We start from the raw sequence: 15,028 nt of genomic DNA on the forward strand, positions 1-15,028 counted from the left end.
GTTTCATATATATATATATATATATATATATATATATATATATATATATATATATATATATATATATATATATATATATATATATATATATATATATATATAATATATGGTCCATTTTGATTTCATGGTGACAAATTAAGAAAATATGTATTCAGGCTATATGTGTCTATTCTGGTCATAATGGCCACCCCTTCATTAGGGTGAGAAAATGATGACAGAACTTTTGTATTTGGGTGAACTATCCCTTTAATTGGCTCTGCTGGGTTATATTCTGAGACACTTTTCATTGTTCTATTTTTATCAAGGAAAAAATAATCCTAGTTTCAAAGCATTTTGACAAGGATGAGTGCATAAGTGGTTGAATTCATTTGCAATGGATGCGCTAAGTTCAGTACTGATATATTCCCCATTTGCAGGTTAAAGAACGTGGTTTCACTCGAGTGCACTCCCTCAACAATGTTAACAGGGCCCTGCAGATCCTTCAGAAGAACAATGTGAGTTAATTGGTTCAACTGGCTGTGTTACCATTCACAGCTTTTGGAATTTCAATGTTTTGAGGTTTTTTTTTATATAAATGCTAGACAAAACTATGCAGAAGTAAAATTTACAGTTTGATAAGGTAATGGGAATTATAAATTTCACTGATATAAAAGCTTCTCTGCTTGATAAAATGTAGAGAAACATCCTGGCAGCTTGAAAATGTGTTTGAAGTACCAAATAAAATGCAAGTAAGATTGCAAATTATAACATCTGGTTGAAGTAATTTTCCATCAAACTGTTGATATTTTTTCCCATTATTTATGAAATAACTTTTGTACTATGTTCTGTAATATGTCAAATACATCATGCATGTGTCATATGTCATTTGAAAGATCTCACGGAGTAGAATACAAGCATAACTGTTTTGGGATTTGACTAAACTTGAGCGAGTTTTTGTACGTGAAGCCCAGCAAGACTCGTATGTAAATAATAGATGAATGCAGCATTTGTGTCACGTTTTTTCTGATAACTTCATGAAACATGCTCCGATAGTGGAAAATGGCACCATTATTTACAGCAGATTAAAAAGAGACCACTCACCATAATCTATTACTTGCATCTAAAGATATTCTCTCATGTAGTTATAACACATAAAACTCTGCAGGCACACATGTAGCTAAGTAAAATCAAATGTAGCTCTCATGTGGCATTCATGCTTCAACTTCGTGAAACATGCACAGATCATAAATTTACATGGTATGCTCCCGAATGAAAGTCCAAAATCAACACAATCCATTCTGTCACAAGTCAATCACAAGCTATTCATCACGGAGGAACAACAATATTAAAAATGCCTCTGTGTCGAGGGCTTAACAAAAAGGCCACCTTGGTTCTAAATGTTGGAAGTTTTGATCACCTTATAACCACAAATTTGAATCCAGATGCAGCTCACATGTATAGGGGAACTTCACAAAAAAGAATTGTTCTCCTACCTTATTTCCTTCTGGATTTATTGCAAATAAGAAAGATATGTAAAAATTTCCCTTGAGCACACTTCTTTTTGTGTCTTTTATCAGCAGTTTCTCAGAATGAATTTCCAAATATAATGTTTTTTTTTCCTAAAAAGTTTTCTATCAAACATAACCTACCTATTGACTTTCCCTGCTATAGTTTTGGAGTTATGAGTCTTTACTTTTGTGTATGTCACTCTAACATCTCTAACAACAACTGTAAAAATGCCTTCAGGGCATAAAGAGTTAAGAATTAATGTAAGTCTCAGGTGTCCTCAGAATATCTGTGAAGTTTCAGCTTAAAATACCCTGAAGATAATTTTTTACATCAGGTTGCAAATGGAGATTTTTATTTTATTTCATTTTTTTAATGGAAGGAAAAACATGCTGTTTTCCCCCCATATATCTTTAAATGCAAATGGGCTGCTGCTCCCTACCCCCGCTTTCCAGAAAGGGGCAGAGCCTTTACAGCTCGTGCCCCAGATACTCTGCCAAAAAACTAAGGGCGAATTCCATCCTCTGTTTTTGCACCCTTTAATGGCACTTCAGGAAGGGGACGCCATTTGTAGGGGTGTTCCAAACGAAAGTGTCACATTGCATAGAAACGGCAAAACGGCTTATTATGAGACAATGATTTATGGGGATTAAAGAAAAAGGAGTGGGTGGATATTTATAGGATGGTTGTGTACACACACTGCCGACACACATTTTTCCAAACACCATGTGAAAGTGAATTTTGCATAATAGGTCCCCTTTAAAGTCAACAAAATCAAAATCCAGTTTACTGTCTTAATACATGGCCCTGGTCGAATGATCTGCAATCAAGTTTTTTTGCATTAACATCTGCTCTATTTCTAGGTTGAGCTGGTGAACATTGGAGGAGCTGACATTGTAGATGGGAATCATAAACTGACCCTGGGGCTCATCTGGAGCATCATTCTCCACTGGCAGGTATGAGAGTTCAATATGGCGAAATCAGACCCACAATCTTTCTGGGTTGCCTTCAAGGGCAGTAGAACACTAAAGGACCTTATCATCCATTATGTTGGTCTATCAAAGATTTTATATGTAGCACATTTGCAGTGGACTGTCATGTGCTTATCTGTACAGGAACTCGTTTCCTCTGTTTTTTTTCTGTTCATCTGATAAGGTGGCACTACTGTGGTTTATGTTCAAAGCTACTGATGTCCTCTGCCGTAAGCTTATGTTGGCAGTGGTTATAGCAATAAAGGCCTTTAAGACTCAGTAACTTTTCAGCATTGAGATTGAGTTAAAAGGTGCTATTGCAGTACCACGGTACAGTGATGGTATCACATGGTTAAATTACAGTGCTAACTGTTTACCATATATACTATGATGCTGACTGATTATCATATTCATGTACCTTGGAATTTACATCATACTCCTTGGGATTTCAAAGATTACAATGGTGTTATGATGGTACATTAAAAAAAAAACATGGTAATCGTTGATATACAATACTTTATAAGGAAGGATGTATTATATTAATCAAGTGAAGTGATAGTGAAGTAGTACAAATTAAGCGTAAAATTAAGTGCTTTCAACATTGATAATAATAAATGTTTCTTGAGCAGCAAATCAGCATATTAGAGTGATTTCTGAAGGATCACGGGGCACCGATGACCAATGATTTTCATAATATTTATGTTTTACTGTCTTTTGATTAAGCAAATTCAGCCTTGCTGAGCATAAGAGACTTTCAAAATCATTCAGACCCCAAACTTTGAATGGTAGTGTATACCATGGCATTGACTGATTACTATTTTCTTGTACCTGTTATTTACTCCTAGTTATTTCAAATTTCAAATCCCATGGTATTACCGTGGTACACCTAGCCACGATATAACAATTGTTATTTGATATGCATCATTATACTGACTGATATCATATTCATCTTGAAATTGTATTACCACGGCGCAGTACATGTACAGTTTTACTTTTGTGTGTCAAAAGCATATATAATATCATTATACATTGGTGTTTCAGTGTTATCATATATTTTTGTTTCTGGCATAGTCTGTCTCTAAATATCAGCGTTATCATGTTTGCTATCTTTGTCAGTGTTCTGATAATATGTATGCATCCTCTCCTTTTACCGCACAGGTTAAGGATGTGATGAAAGATGTCATGGCAGACTTACAGCAGACCAACAGTGAAAAGATTCTGTTAAGTTGGGTCAGGCAGTCCACTAAAAACTACAAAGACATCAATGTGGTCAACTTCTCCAGCAGCTGGACGGATGGGTTTGCCTTCAATGCTCTCATTCACAGCCACAGGTGCGGTTATATTATGGGTGCTTTTTTTTTAGAAAATCACAGAAATCCCTGCCTTCATATCTAATGAAATTTAAAATGAATGTTTTATATTCATTGGTCATAAACTGCATGGTTGAATACTAGCTTGGCCTAAAGCAATTTTTGAAGCTGATTATGGCTTATTGTTTTTCTATTTTCCATGTAGTTCATTTGGGTAATGAACCAGCCGCTTCGATCTGCTTTTAGCTAGTTCAAGCATGTGCACAGAAAAATAAGTTAAATATCTCATATTAATTACATCATCTGCTGTATCTTATTTCTTCTTTTTTTTGCCAGGCCAGAGTTGTTTAACTGGACTTTGGTTGAGCAACAGGATAATGCCATTGAGAGACTGGATCATGCCTTCAACGTTGCAGAGAAGAGTTTAGGCATCGACCGACTGTTGGACCCTGAGGGTATGACCTCCTCCTTTCTTCTTCTTGTTCACATTAGCCTTTGAAGTTGTTCTAAGTAATACAGACAGAGCTTTTTTAGTTTAGTTTTTTTTTTGGAAGAGAGGAAATGTCTTGTTACATCAACACCTAAAACAGAATTTCATCACATAATTTATGCTATGGGGGTTTAACTCATAGTTGAGCTTGTACCACTTGAAACTTGTTCTCTATTAATAGTATATGTATGATGTTTCTTTCCTATGGACCTTAGTCCATAAAAATGTCTGTAGTTTATACACCAATCAGGCATAACATTATGAGAGGTGAAGTGAATAACTCTGATTATCTCTTCATCACGGCACCTGTTCCTGGGTGGGATATACAGGTCCTTCTCAAAAAATTAGCATATTGTGATGACGTTCATTATTTTCCATAATGTAATGATAAAGATTAAACTTTCATATATTTTAGATTCATTGCACTCCAACTGAAATATTTCAGGTCTTTTATTGTTTTAATACTGATGATTTTGGCATACAGCTCATAAAAAACTCAAAATTCCTATCTCAAAAAATTAGCATATCATGAAAAGGTTCTCTAAACGAGCTATTAACCTAATCATCTAAATCAAGTAATTAACTCTGAGCACCTGCAAAAGACTCCTGAGGCTTTTAAATACTCCCAGCCTGGTTCATTACTCAAAACCACAATCATGGGTAAGACTGCCGACCTGACTGCTGTCCAGAAGGCCATCATTGACACCCTCAAGCGAGAGGGTAAGACACAGAAATAAATTTCTGAACGAATAGGCTGTTCCCAGAGTGCTGTATCAAGGCACCTCAGTGGGAAGTCTGTGGGAGGGAAAAAAATGTGGCAAAAAACGCTGCACAACGAGAAGGTGACCGGACCCTGAGGAAGATTGTGGGGAAGGACCGATTCCAGACCTTGGAGGACCTGCGGAAGCAGTGGACTGAGTCTGGAGTAGAAACATCCAGAGCCCCCGTGTACAGGCGTGTGCAGGAAATGGGCTACAGGTGCCGCATTCCCCAGGTCAAGCCACTTTTGGGCTACAGAGAAGCAGCACTGGACTGTTGCTCAGTGGTCCAGAGTACTTTTTTCGGATGAAATCAAATTTTGCATGTCATTGGGAAATCAAGGTGCCAGAGTCTGGAGGAAGACTGGGGAGAAGGAAATGCCAAAATGCCTGAAGTCCAGTGTCAAGTACCCACAGTCAGTGATGGTCTGGGGTGCCATGTCAGCTGCTGGTGTTGGTCCACTGTGTTTTATCAAGGGCAGGGTCAATGCAGCTGCTATCAGGAGATTTTGGAGCACTTCATGCTTTCATCTGCTGAAAAGCTTTATGGAGATGAGGATTTCGTTTTTCAGCACGACCTGGCACCTGCTCACAGTGCCAAAACCACTGGTAAATGGTTTACTGACAGTGGTATTACTGTGCTCAATTGGCCTGCCAACTCTCCTGACCTGAACCCCATAGAGAATCTGTGGGATATTCTGAAGAGAAAGTTGAGAGATGCAAGACCCAACATTCTGGATGAGCTTAAGGCCGCTATCGAAGCATCCTGGGCCTCCATAACACCTCAGCAGTGCCACAGGCTGATCGCCTCCATGCCGCGCTGCATTGAAGCAGTCATTTCTGCAAAAGGATTCCTGACCAAGTATTGAGTGCATAACTGAACATAATTATTTGAAGGTTGACTTTTTTTGTATTAAAAGCACTTTTCTTTTATTGGTCGGATAAAATGTGCTAATTTTTTTAGCTGTATGCCAAAATCATCAGTATTAAAACAATAAAAGACCTGAAATATTTCAGTTGGTGTGCAATGAATCTAAAATATATGAAAGTTTAATTTTCATCATTACTTTATGGAAAATAATGAACTTTATCACAATATGCTAATTTTTTGAGAAGGACCTGTACTGTATTTGGCAGCAAGTGAACATTTTGTTCTCAAAGTTGATGTTAGAAGCAGGAAAAATGGGCAAGCGTAAGGGTTTGAGTGAGTTTGACAAATTGTGATGGCTAGACTAGGGTCAGAGCATCTCTAAAACTGCAGCTCTTGTGGGGTGTTCCTGTTCTGCATTGATCAGTATCAAAATTAGTCCAAGGAAGGAACAATGGTGAACCAGCAACATGGTCAAAGGCGGCAAAGTCTCATTGATGCACCTGGGAAACGAAGTCTGGCCCGTGTGGTCCGATCAAAGTGATGAGCTACAATTGCTCAAGAAGTAGACTCATATATTGTTGATGAATGACCCAAAAATTTAATTCATCATTTCATAATCCTCTTTTCCGCTGATCTTCATCAAAATCTTTGTGAGAGAAAAAGTGATTTCTTTGCTGCTACCCTTCCACAAAGACCATTCCAGGTCAAGCTTCTTCGGACTGTAGAAGCATCAACTTGGCATCCTGATGAAGCAGCCAGATGCTGAGCCAGGTCCATGCTGGACTTCTTCCGGTCTCTCAAAGAAGAAACGCTCAGAAAGAGAAAGTTTTATTGGCCTTCCAGTCCTTTTTTGCCCTTGACCTCTCCTGATTCTTCAAATGTCTTTATAACAGTTTGAATACCACACAATGTTTTCTGATTTTCCCTTTGAGAGTGGCCTTGCTGATGCGAAATTATGATTTTATGCCTATCGAGACCTGTGATCTTTGGCATTTTGAATGGATTGATATGATTGAAAGTCGGTCTTATTAGCAAGCCTTCCAATAACTTGCACTCGGTTATATAATGCTAAAGCATTTTCTACCTGGTGTAACAGACCTTTTTCACAGAAGTTATTTTGACATGAAATAGTAGGACAGGTACAGGTGTTAGCAATGGTATTAATTAGGGTCCCATTTAGGGTTATGAGAACCAGGTTCCTGCTATTTCTCAAGTGTAAGGGAAGATCATACTAAGGCCCCGTCCACACGGAGACGTGTTTAGCTGTATATGTATACATTTTGTACCGTATCACTGTTTCGTCCACACGGATCAGGCATTTTGGAAGCATGAATCCGATATTTTCTGAAACCGGGTCCCAGAGTGGATACATCTGAAATCGTAAGTCTTCATGTGTACAGCCAATCCGTGTATTTTGTGAAACGGTGATGTCATCACACTAGGTCCAGCACGGAGAAAGAGTTAAGCACTACAAATGCGGACACTAGGCATGCGCACATCAATATTGAGTCATTTTATTACCGTATTTACATTATTGTAAGGGTAGGTTTAGGGTTTGGGTAGGTGTAGGCGTTAATAAAACACATATGTTAAATAACAAATGTATTTATTTTACTGTGAGATTTTGCCTCTCCTCCTACCACTGCTATACCAATTCTAGCAACAACTCTTCTTCTCAATTTTTTTGTGTATTTCTGTGTGCAGAATTACAGCGCCGCACACTGGCCTGGCATGTATACTACATCGTTTTGAGTCGGTTTCAGTGATCTCGTGTACGCAGATATTTCTTGAAATAAGGGGGAAAAAAAGATTGGATTGGGAAAGCTCTGGCTTCATGTGGATGGGGCCTAAATACTTGCTACTTTAGCCTATAGACGCTGTTTTCTCCCTGTTTTTTAATACTGCATAAAAATTTCTGGTTGTATTCTACACAACTGTTTTCAACATTGATAATAATAATAAAAGTTCTTGATCATCAAATCAGCATTTTAGAATTATTTCTAAAGGATCGTGTAACACTGAAGACTGGAGTAAAGATGCTGAAAATTTAGATTTGTCATCCAGGAATACATTTCATTTAAAATATTTTAAAATAGATAGAAATAGTTATTTAAAATTGTAACGAAAAATAGTATACGTACAACGCCATGCAAATGTTTGCAGGGGTTTTCTGCTCCTCACATCTATCTAATGTCTCCTCTAAAAGTTTATGCAATTTAGTAATTTCTTTTCTCCTTCACAGATGTTGCTACAGCTCATCCTGATAAGAAATCCATCATTATGTACGTCACCTCCCTGTTCCAAGTGCTGCCCCATGGCGTGAGTATGGAGGCCATACAAGAGGTGGAGACCCTCCCACGATCTACAGTAACCAAGGAGGAACACTTCCTCTTTCAAACCCAACAGCGTTACTCCCAGCAGGTCAGAGGAACACACACTCATAGATGCACAGAGTTTAGAACGGTATGTTGTAATCATAATGCATGGGCCCATTATCTCTGGCGCCACATACGTCTAATATGAAAGCATTAGACTTCTCTTGTTTCAAAAAAGGTTTTTAGACGTTCTCAGGATGTAGAAAGCACATCTATCTTGTCAACACACTTTGCCAGCTGACATTAAATTATGTTTTGCAATTTGTGATCTAATTTTACCACTCTGCATTCCAACGTCCTCATCGCCCTTCTCACTGCCATATCCAGCTCATCTCTTCATCACTCAACTCTCCTCTGTTTCCATCCATCTCTGTGGCTTTTGTTTTGCATTTTTCAGTCTTTCTTGTCTTCTGTACTTGTCTTAGATCACAGTCAGTGTGGCTCAGAGTCGAGTTCGCAGCCCGTCTCCCTCCTATAAGCCTCGATTCAAAAGCTATGCCTTCACTCAAGCTGCCTACGTCAAGACACCTGAACAGCAGAGGAAGTTTCTCACCACACAGGTTTGTTTCTGTTGGCTGCAGGATCCTCATTGTTGCCAGGCGTTGCAGCTGTGTCTACAACAACCTCCTACTGATATCAGTGGCGTCACACAGTTATTGATCGAATTCATGATTTTTGCTTGCCAGATAATACAACTAAAAATGCCATGGACTCACAATGAGAAAGGGACCTGATGGAGAGACAAACAGGGCAAATTAGTGTGAGAGAGCAATTACAAAAAAGCACAGATAGAAGTGGAGATTTCTGTGTGTGATCTACTGACGACTCCCAAATTAAAGAACACAGACACAGCTGGATCATTTCCATAATGACCAGCATAATCTACCAAGATAAGCGCAAATTAGCATTAAAAAGAAATTAGCTGTTTTAGGCGGTAAATAATGGCACAAATATTAGGAAATTGACTAGCGCAGACCTTAGTAAATCACCTCGAATGACTCATTTAAATACTCTCCTCCCATAAATGTTGCATCTGAAAGGAAAACGCCTACTAATGCATATGCAATAAGGTCAGCCAGAAAAATGTGTCTTTGGAAAATCCCGACAGTTGTTTTTTTAACACCAAAAGAGGATTTGCGCCAGCGCAAGCTGTAAGTAAATCCGGCCCTTTCCACTGCACACGACATTCGCATACGATTGTCGCATTTCGCCGCCTAGCGACAGTTACACAGAACTTTGAAAATGGTTGTGAAGCAACCGTTACCTTCAGCTTTCACCATGGTAAAATGAATAACTTTAGTGAATGTAATGCATGTATGAATAGTTCCACACACAAAAAAAATAACCTCAATACATCTAAAATAAAAACATAATGTTATAGAGAGCGAATGACATGAATATTGATTTAATAATTATAAAATAATTATTTCTGCCATTAATTACCGCCGTAAAATATATTAAAAAGGTCTGACTTTTTTCTCACAATTGCTTGTTTAAATTTCACAATTCTGATTTTATAATGCAACTGCTAGATATAAAGTCAGAATTGTGTGATATAAATTCAGAACTGCGAGACGTAAACTCACAATTGTGAGATTTAAAAGTTGCTATTATCTTTTAAAATATTTTATTCTGTGGCAGAAACAAGCTTCCATAGAGTCGTGCAAAATGTTGATGTTATAGTAAGTATTAGATGAAAAACTAGAAATGTTGACTTGGTGACAGTTTGAAATAAATCAATTTAAGGTGGAAAATTAAAATAAATATTCATTAAAGCTACAGTAAAAACTGAAAATAAAAAGGCTAATACAAAATATGAATAAATACTATAATCGTATATAAATAATACTAAAATAATACTGGAGCAAAACTCTAGGGTATTATGGGTGGATGTCAAGGCCTTGATGTTGCTTAGCAAAGTGTGTGGTGGGATATTTGCTAGATGGTTAGTCACCCAAAAGATATTTTGGTCATTATATGACTCAAGTCTCTAAGTTTTTTTTTTAGTTTGCTTCGTGGTCCATCAAGTGAAAACTGGGTTAAAGGTTGTTTAGAAAAGTAATATCACACCTCTTGTGAATACAAAGTTATACACCAAATTTTAATACATATAGTAAGGAATTTATTTGAATATGAGCAAACACCACAAGGACCACTAATAAACCAAGTTGTAAATCATAACTCCATGAGACCCCTCACAATCTTCAAATTCAATCTGAAACCACCCTGATTTTATCAGTCAGCTAGTGCATTTCACTCAGAGCACATACAAGCGCAGAGGCTATTTCCCAAAGCAGGAAAAGAAAATTAGAAGGGTAACTTTAAAGATCACCCAGCTTTTGAGGATGAAACAGCCAGAAGGACTCTAGGGGCTTTAGTGACAAGCGAATACGTATACACATGATTAGCCAACCACTCTTACCGCCTCATTGCCAATACGCTCTTTAGGCAAGTCTTGATTTAAAGACAAAAAAACTCAATATCTTTATTATTTGTAAATCCATACCATCATCTAACCGATTTGTCTCCCGTCTATCTGCCTGCAGTCTTCAGACAAGCCCGATGAACTGCGACCGTCCCCCAGTCCCCTGCCACAGGGGCTAAATGAGCTGGAAAGCTACCAGAGTGCCCTGGAGGAGGTCCTGACCTGGCTGCTCTCTGCGGAGGACAGCTTGCAAGCACAGCCACCCATCTCCTCTTTTGTCGAAGAAGTCAAAGAGCAGTTTCATACCCATGAGGTAATTCGCCATTTTGTCTTTTAAAGCTTTTGAGGTGAAAGTAGATGTGTTTGTTAATGATTCTGCTGGTCACAGGTGATATTTTTCTTGGTTGGTGATGTATTGTTAGAGATGTTTAGAATTAACTTTTACATTTCAATGTAGCTACTACACTAGAACAATTAAAGTCTGATGAGTGAATTTATTAGAATATCTAACTGGATTTATGTTATCAAATGTCAAAGTCTGATGTTAAATTTAAGCTTGAAATGCAATCAAAATGTCTTAACTATATCTTCTAGTAAAATAACAGACTTTTCCAATCATTTAGTCCACTTAAAGACACAAAATGTAACATTTGTAGATTAAAATATCCCAAAACCACTAGAAACAATGTTTTGTTGACCTGTGTACTATCATTAATCCCAAATGTTTCCAACAATGTTTAAATCCAGAGAAATCAGCTATTGTAACCAGTGTTACGGGCTGTGACCCGTGCGTCACCTGTCAATGACGTAATATCCATGCTATCCTTGATTTCGGTAGAAACCATGCAAATGCCAAAAATGTTTTCTGTGTATTTTTTTTTAGACAGGCAAGTAACTGTTTGGATATACATTTATCAACAGAAAATCACTAAACGAATCGTTGTTATACAGTAAAACATGGTTAGTCTTATTGTTTGAATTGTTTGTTCTCTTAATTCACCATGTTTTTACCATGCCTCAGAGACAACTTTATTTTGTTAAAGTGGCTAACATAGCATAATCTGAGAGAGCTTTCTCCAACATACAATATAATTTAAGGTTAATTGCATGTCATTTAGCGACAATCATTAAGTCATCCTGTTTTTATTAATGTGATATTCTAATATCGATCTGAATTACTGCAAAGTGCAACAAGTCTCATACCAGCCATCAAGCAAACACAGAGTAATGTTATAACATAACTTTCAACACACTCATATGAGTATGATTGTTTTAACCATGTAAAGCAGCACTGTTACCCCATATATGCAACAAAAAGAGTGGAAGTGGCAACTGAAGAATAAGCAAAATAAAAGCTCTGAGACCGTTATTTCGGTGCATCCTGCTTCTTACCACCGTAGTGTTCATAAAACATTTTTTTATATTTGCTCCGTCATAAACATGATTTCGTCCCGAGTCCATCTGATTCCTTTCCATCGGCTGTGGAGGTGAAGAGTCAAGACTACAACGCTCATTCAGAGTCCACGTTCATTCACGGCATCATCAAGCTACACCTTCATTTTGCACAAGCGACCTCTAGCGGCAAAATTTACATACTTTTCCTTTAAACCCAATCAGCAACTGATGTGGATGGAACTAATAATCCTTTTCCTTCAGATGTGTGTCAATACAGAAGATGCATTTGTTACATAGTCAAGTCAAGTCAACTTTATTTATATTCTGTTTTAAAGCAGCTTCACAGTGTTAATCAGGAAAATATTGCAACAAAATTTGATTCGGATGTACAGTCGCTATGGAGAAAACAGTGATGTTATCAGCTCATTTCAATTATCATATAGCAAAAATGTGGGCAGATCAGTGATATAGTTGATATAGTTAATTTAGTAATTCATTTTATTTTGATATTCAGTTGAAAACTTTGATCGAAATTTTAGTGTCCTCAACTGAGCAAGCTAAGCCAAAGGTGACAGTGGCAATGAACCAAAACTCCACCAGGTCATGATGGAGAAAGAAAAAAAACCTTGGGAGAAATAAGGCTCAGTCGGGGTGCCAGTTCTCCTCTGGCCTATTAACAAACAGTGTATGATTATTATTCTGGCAACCTAACAGGTCAGAAATCATATTAGATCAGAATATTCGAACGTTAGAGGTATCACACAAGAGATGGGTTTATTGAGTTGATGAAACAATTATTAAATGGGAATATTCTAAGAATTGGAGGCATCACGCCAAAGATGGCTTTATTTAGGGTGACGTGTCGATAATGTCCTTAAAGGGTTAGTTTACACAAAAATGAAAATTATGTCATTAATGACTCACCCTAATGTCGTTCCACACCCGTAAGACCTCCGTTCATCTTCAGAACAAAGTTTAAGATATTTTATAATGATTTTTATTACACATCAGCAGCGTCACACGGATTGACAACAGACCCGGAATAAAAGACAAAGCTGAATAAAGTCATAGTTTTTGTTATTTTTGGACCAAAATGTATTTTCGATGCTTTAAGAAATTTTAACTAAGCCACTGATGTCACATATGGCCTACTTTGATTATGTTTTTATAACCTTTTTGGACATGGACAGTATAGTGTGCATACACTTGCATACGCTCTCAGACTAAATATAAAATATCTTAAACTGTGTTCTGAAGATTAACGGAGGATTTACGGGTGTGGAACGACATTAGGGTGAGTCATTAATGACATAAATTTCATTTTTGGGTGAACTAACCCTTTAATTCTGCATTTGGAAGTTGTTAGGATATTTTTTTAAGATATGGGCACATGAACATAAACACAATTGTGGGGAAACTCGTCTCTCCAAAGGTAAATTTAAAGAAATCATAGCGGACATTATGGTTGCATTAGCTGTAGTTGGTTGTAAATTGGTATCAGTTAGCATTCAAATAATTGGAAATTTTGACTGTACGATTTAGTTGACAACATTATCCTAATCATACTCATTTTTTTTCTGTTTCTGTTGACCTTATAAATAGATGAAGTAGTTTTGTTGCTGCATAATTATTTTTTTTTTTTTAAACTATTATTATTGGTAGGTGAACAAAAGACAGAAACATAAAATTGGCACTTTTATTCAAATCCCTTGTCTCAGTTATGATGTCAAAGCATATTAGAAGGACCTTTCCAGAAGGACAAATGTACAGCTATCATGTTAGTTTACTAGTTCAGAGCAAAACTTTGGATGACTAAACCCTAAAAAAGACAATATTATCATGCCCTATGTATTTTGAGCATCAGCAGGCTATAGCGATTGCCTCTAGAGCTGAATGTGTTCCAGGAAAGGCTAAAGCTAGCTGTATTTGATGTGATTTCATAAGCTTTAGCTGCCATTTGGCAGCTTTGGATTCCTACATAAGCTCAGGGTCTTATGATACAACCTTTGGACAAGGTTGAAGGGCATGCAGAGAAACATGCAGAGTCCATACTATATTTACAGCTCTTATTGAGGCATAGTTGATTAAATAAGTATCTGTAAAAGTTAGGATTATTCAACAATAAAAATTAGTTTAATTTGTTTATTTGGTCTAATTTCTTTTTTAATCTAACTTTATTATTGACTAGCTACTAATTACATCTTCAACAGTGTAATTAGATTACTGTACAAATTACTCTCTCTAAAAAGTATTGCATAACTTAATACTAATTACTTCCTGAATCCCATTTCAATCTTGACCAATTAAACAACTGGGATACTTAAAACGTTGCATCATTAGATTATAAAAAAAAAAAAGTTAAACGACTAGTTTTAATATAGAATTTTTCTGTAGTGTATATATAATTTTTAATGTAATTTCATCAGAAGTTACTGTAATTAAATTACAGAAACATTACTAAAATTAATTACTTCAACACTGCAAATAACCACTATTTTTCCCCAAATTATAGTGTTGCATTTGTTATGTTAGCTCTAAAAACTACTCTCATCTACTCATAAATTTCAAACTTTATTTGTCTAAAAATTTAATTAAAATAAAAATCTATATTGTCTAAAAAAAAATGCACTTTGGTTGACATTAATATAAGAGTGATGTTTTATACTTGTGTGAGACGTATATGAACAGCTCTAAATTCGGACAGGTGATTCATTACTTCAAACTAACTTTGAACCCAAGGGGTGAAGTGTATTGTCTGAAAGTTTTAGTACTAAGATATATTATCATGAAGTTGTGGGCTGTTATTATTATCCAGATCTGCGTATACCCCTTGTGTTTACTGTCTCTGAATAAATCAGATTTCTCCATTCATGACAGATGGTATTGAGTGTTTCCCCTCAGTTTCATATTCTAACATCTTTTAGAATAGTTGATCTGGGAGTCAAAGG

At 36.7% G+C, this 15,028-nt stretch overlaps 1 protein-coding gene across 4 annotated transcripts in view; it reads left to right on the forward strand.

Moving 5' to 3' along the window:
- dmd (dystrophin) overlaps positions 1 to 15,028 on the forward strand; it is a 135,998-nt gene that overhangs the window by 17,975 nt on the left and 102,995 nt on the right. For all 4 annotated transcript variants that reach the window (XR_010904784.1, XM_067442048.1, XM_067442047.1 and 1 more), the window contains exons 4-10: positions 417 to 494; positions 2,349 to 2,441; positions 3,615 to 3,787; positions 4,103 to 4,221; positions 8,128 to 8,306; positions 8,686 to 8,820; positions 10,807 to 10,998. Coding sequence is in view for 3 of the 4 variants with exons in the window: in XM_067442048.1 (XP_067298149.1) it covers positions 417 to 494; positions 2,349 to 2,441; positions 3,615 to 3,787; positions 4,103 to 4,221; positions 8,128 to 8,306; positions 8,686 to 8,820; positions 10,807 to 10,998 (969 nt within the window). In the remaining variant the exon portion in view is untranslated. The remainder of the gene's footprint in view (positions 1 to 416; positions 495 to 2,348; positions 2,442 to 3,614; positions 3,788 to 4,102; positions 4,222 to 8,127; positions 8,307 to 8,685; positions 8,821 to 10,806; positions 10,999 to 15,028) is intronic.

This window comes from Pseudorasbora parva, chromosome 4, assembly GCF_024679245.1.
Source record: "Pseudorasbora parva isolate DD20220531a chromosome 4, ASM2467924v1, whole genome shotgun sequence".
In the NCBI taxonomy this organism is placed as follows: Eukaryota; Metazoa; Chordata; class Actinopteri; order Cypriniformes; family Gobionidae; genus Pseudorasbora; species Pseudorasbora parva.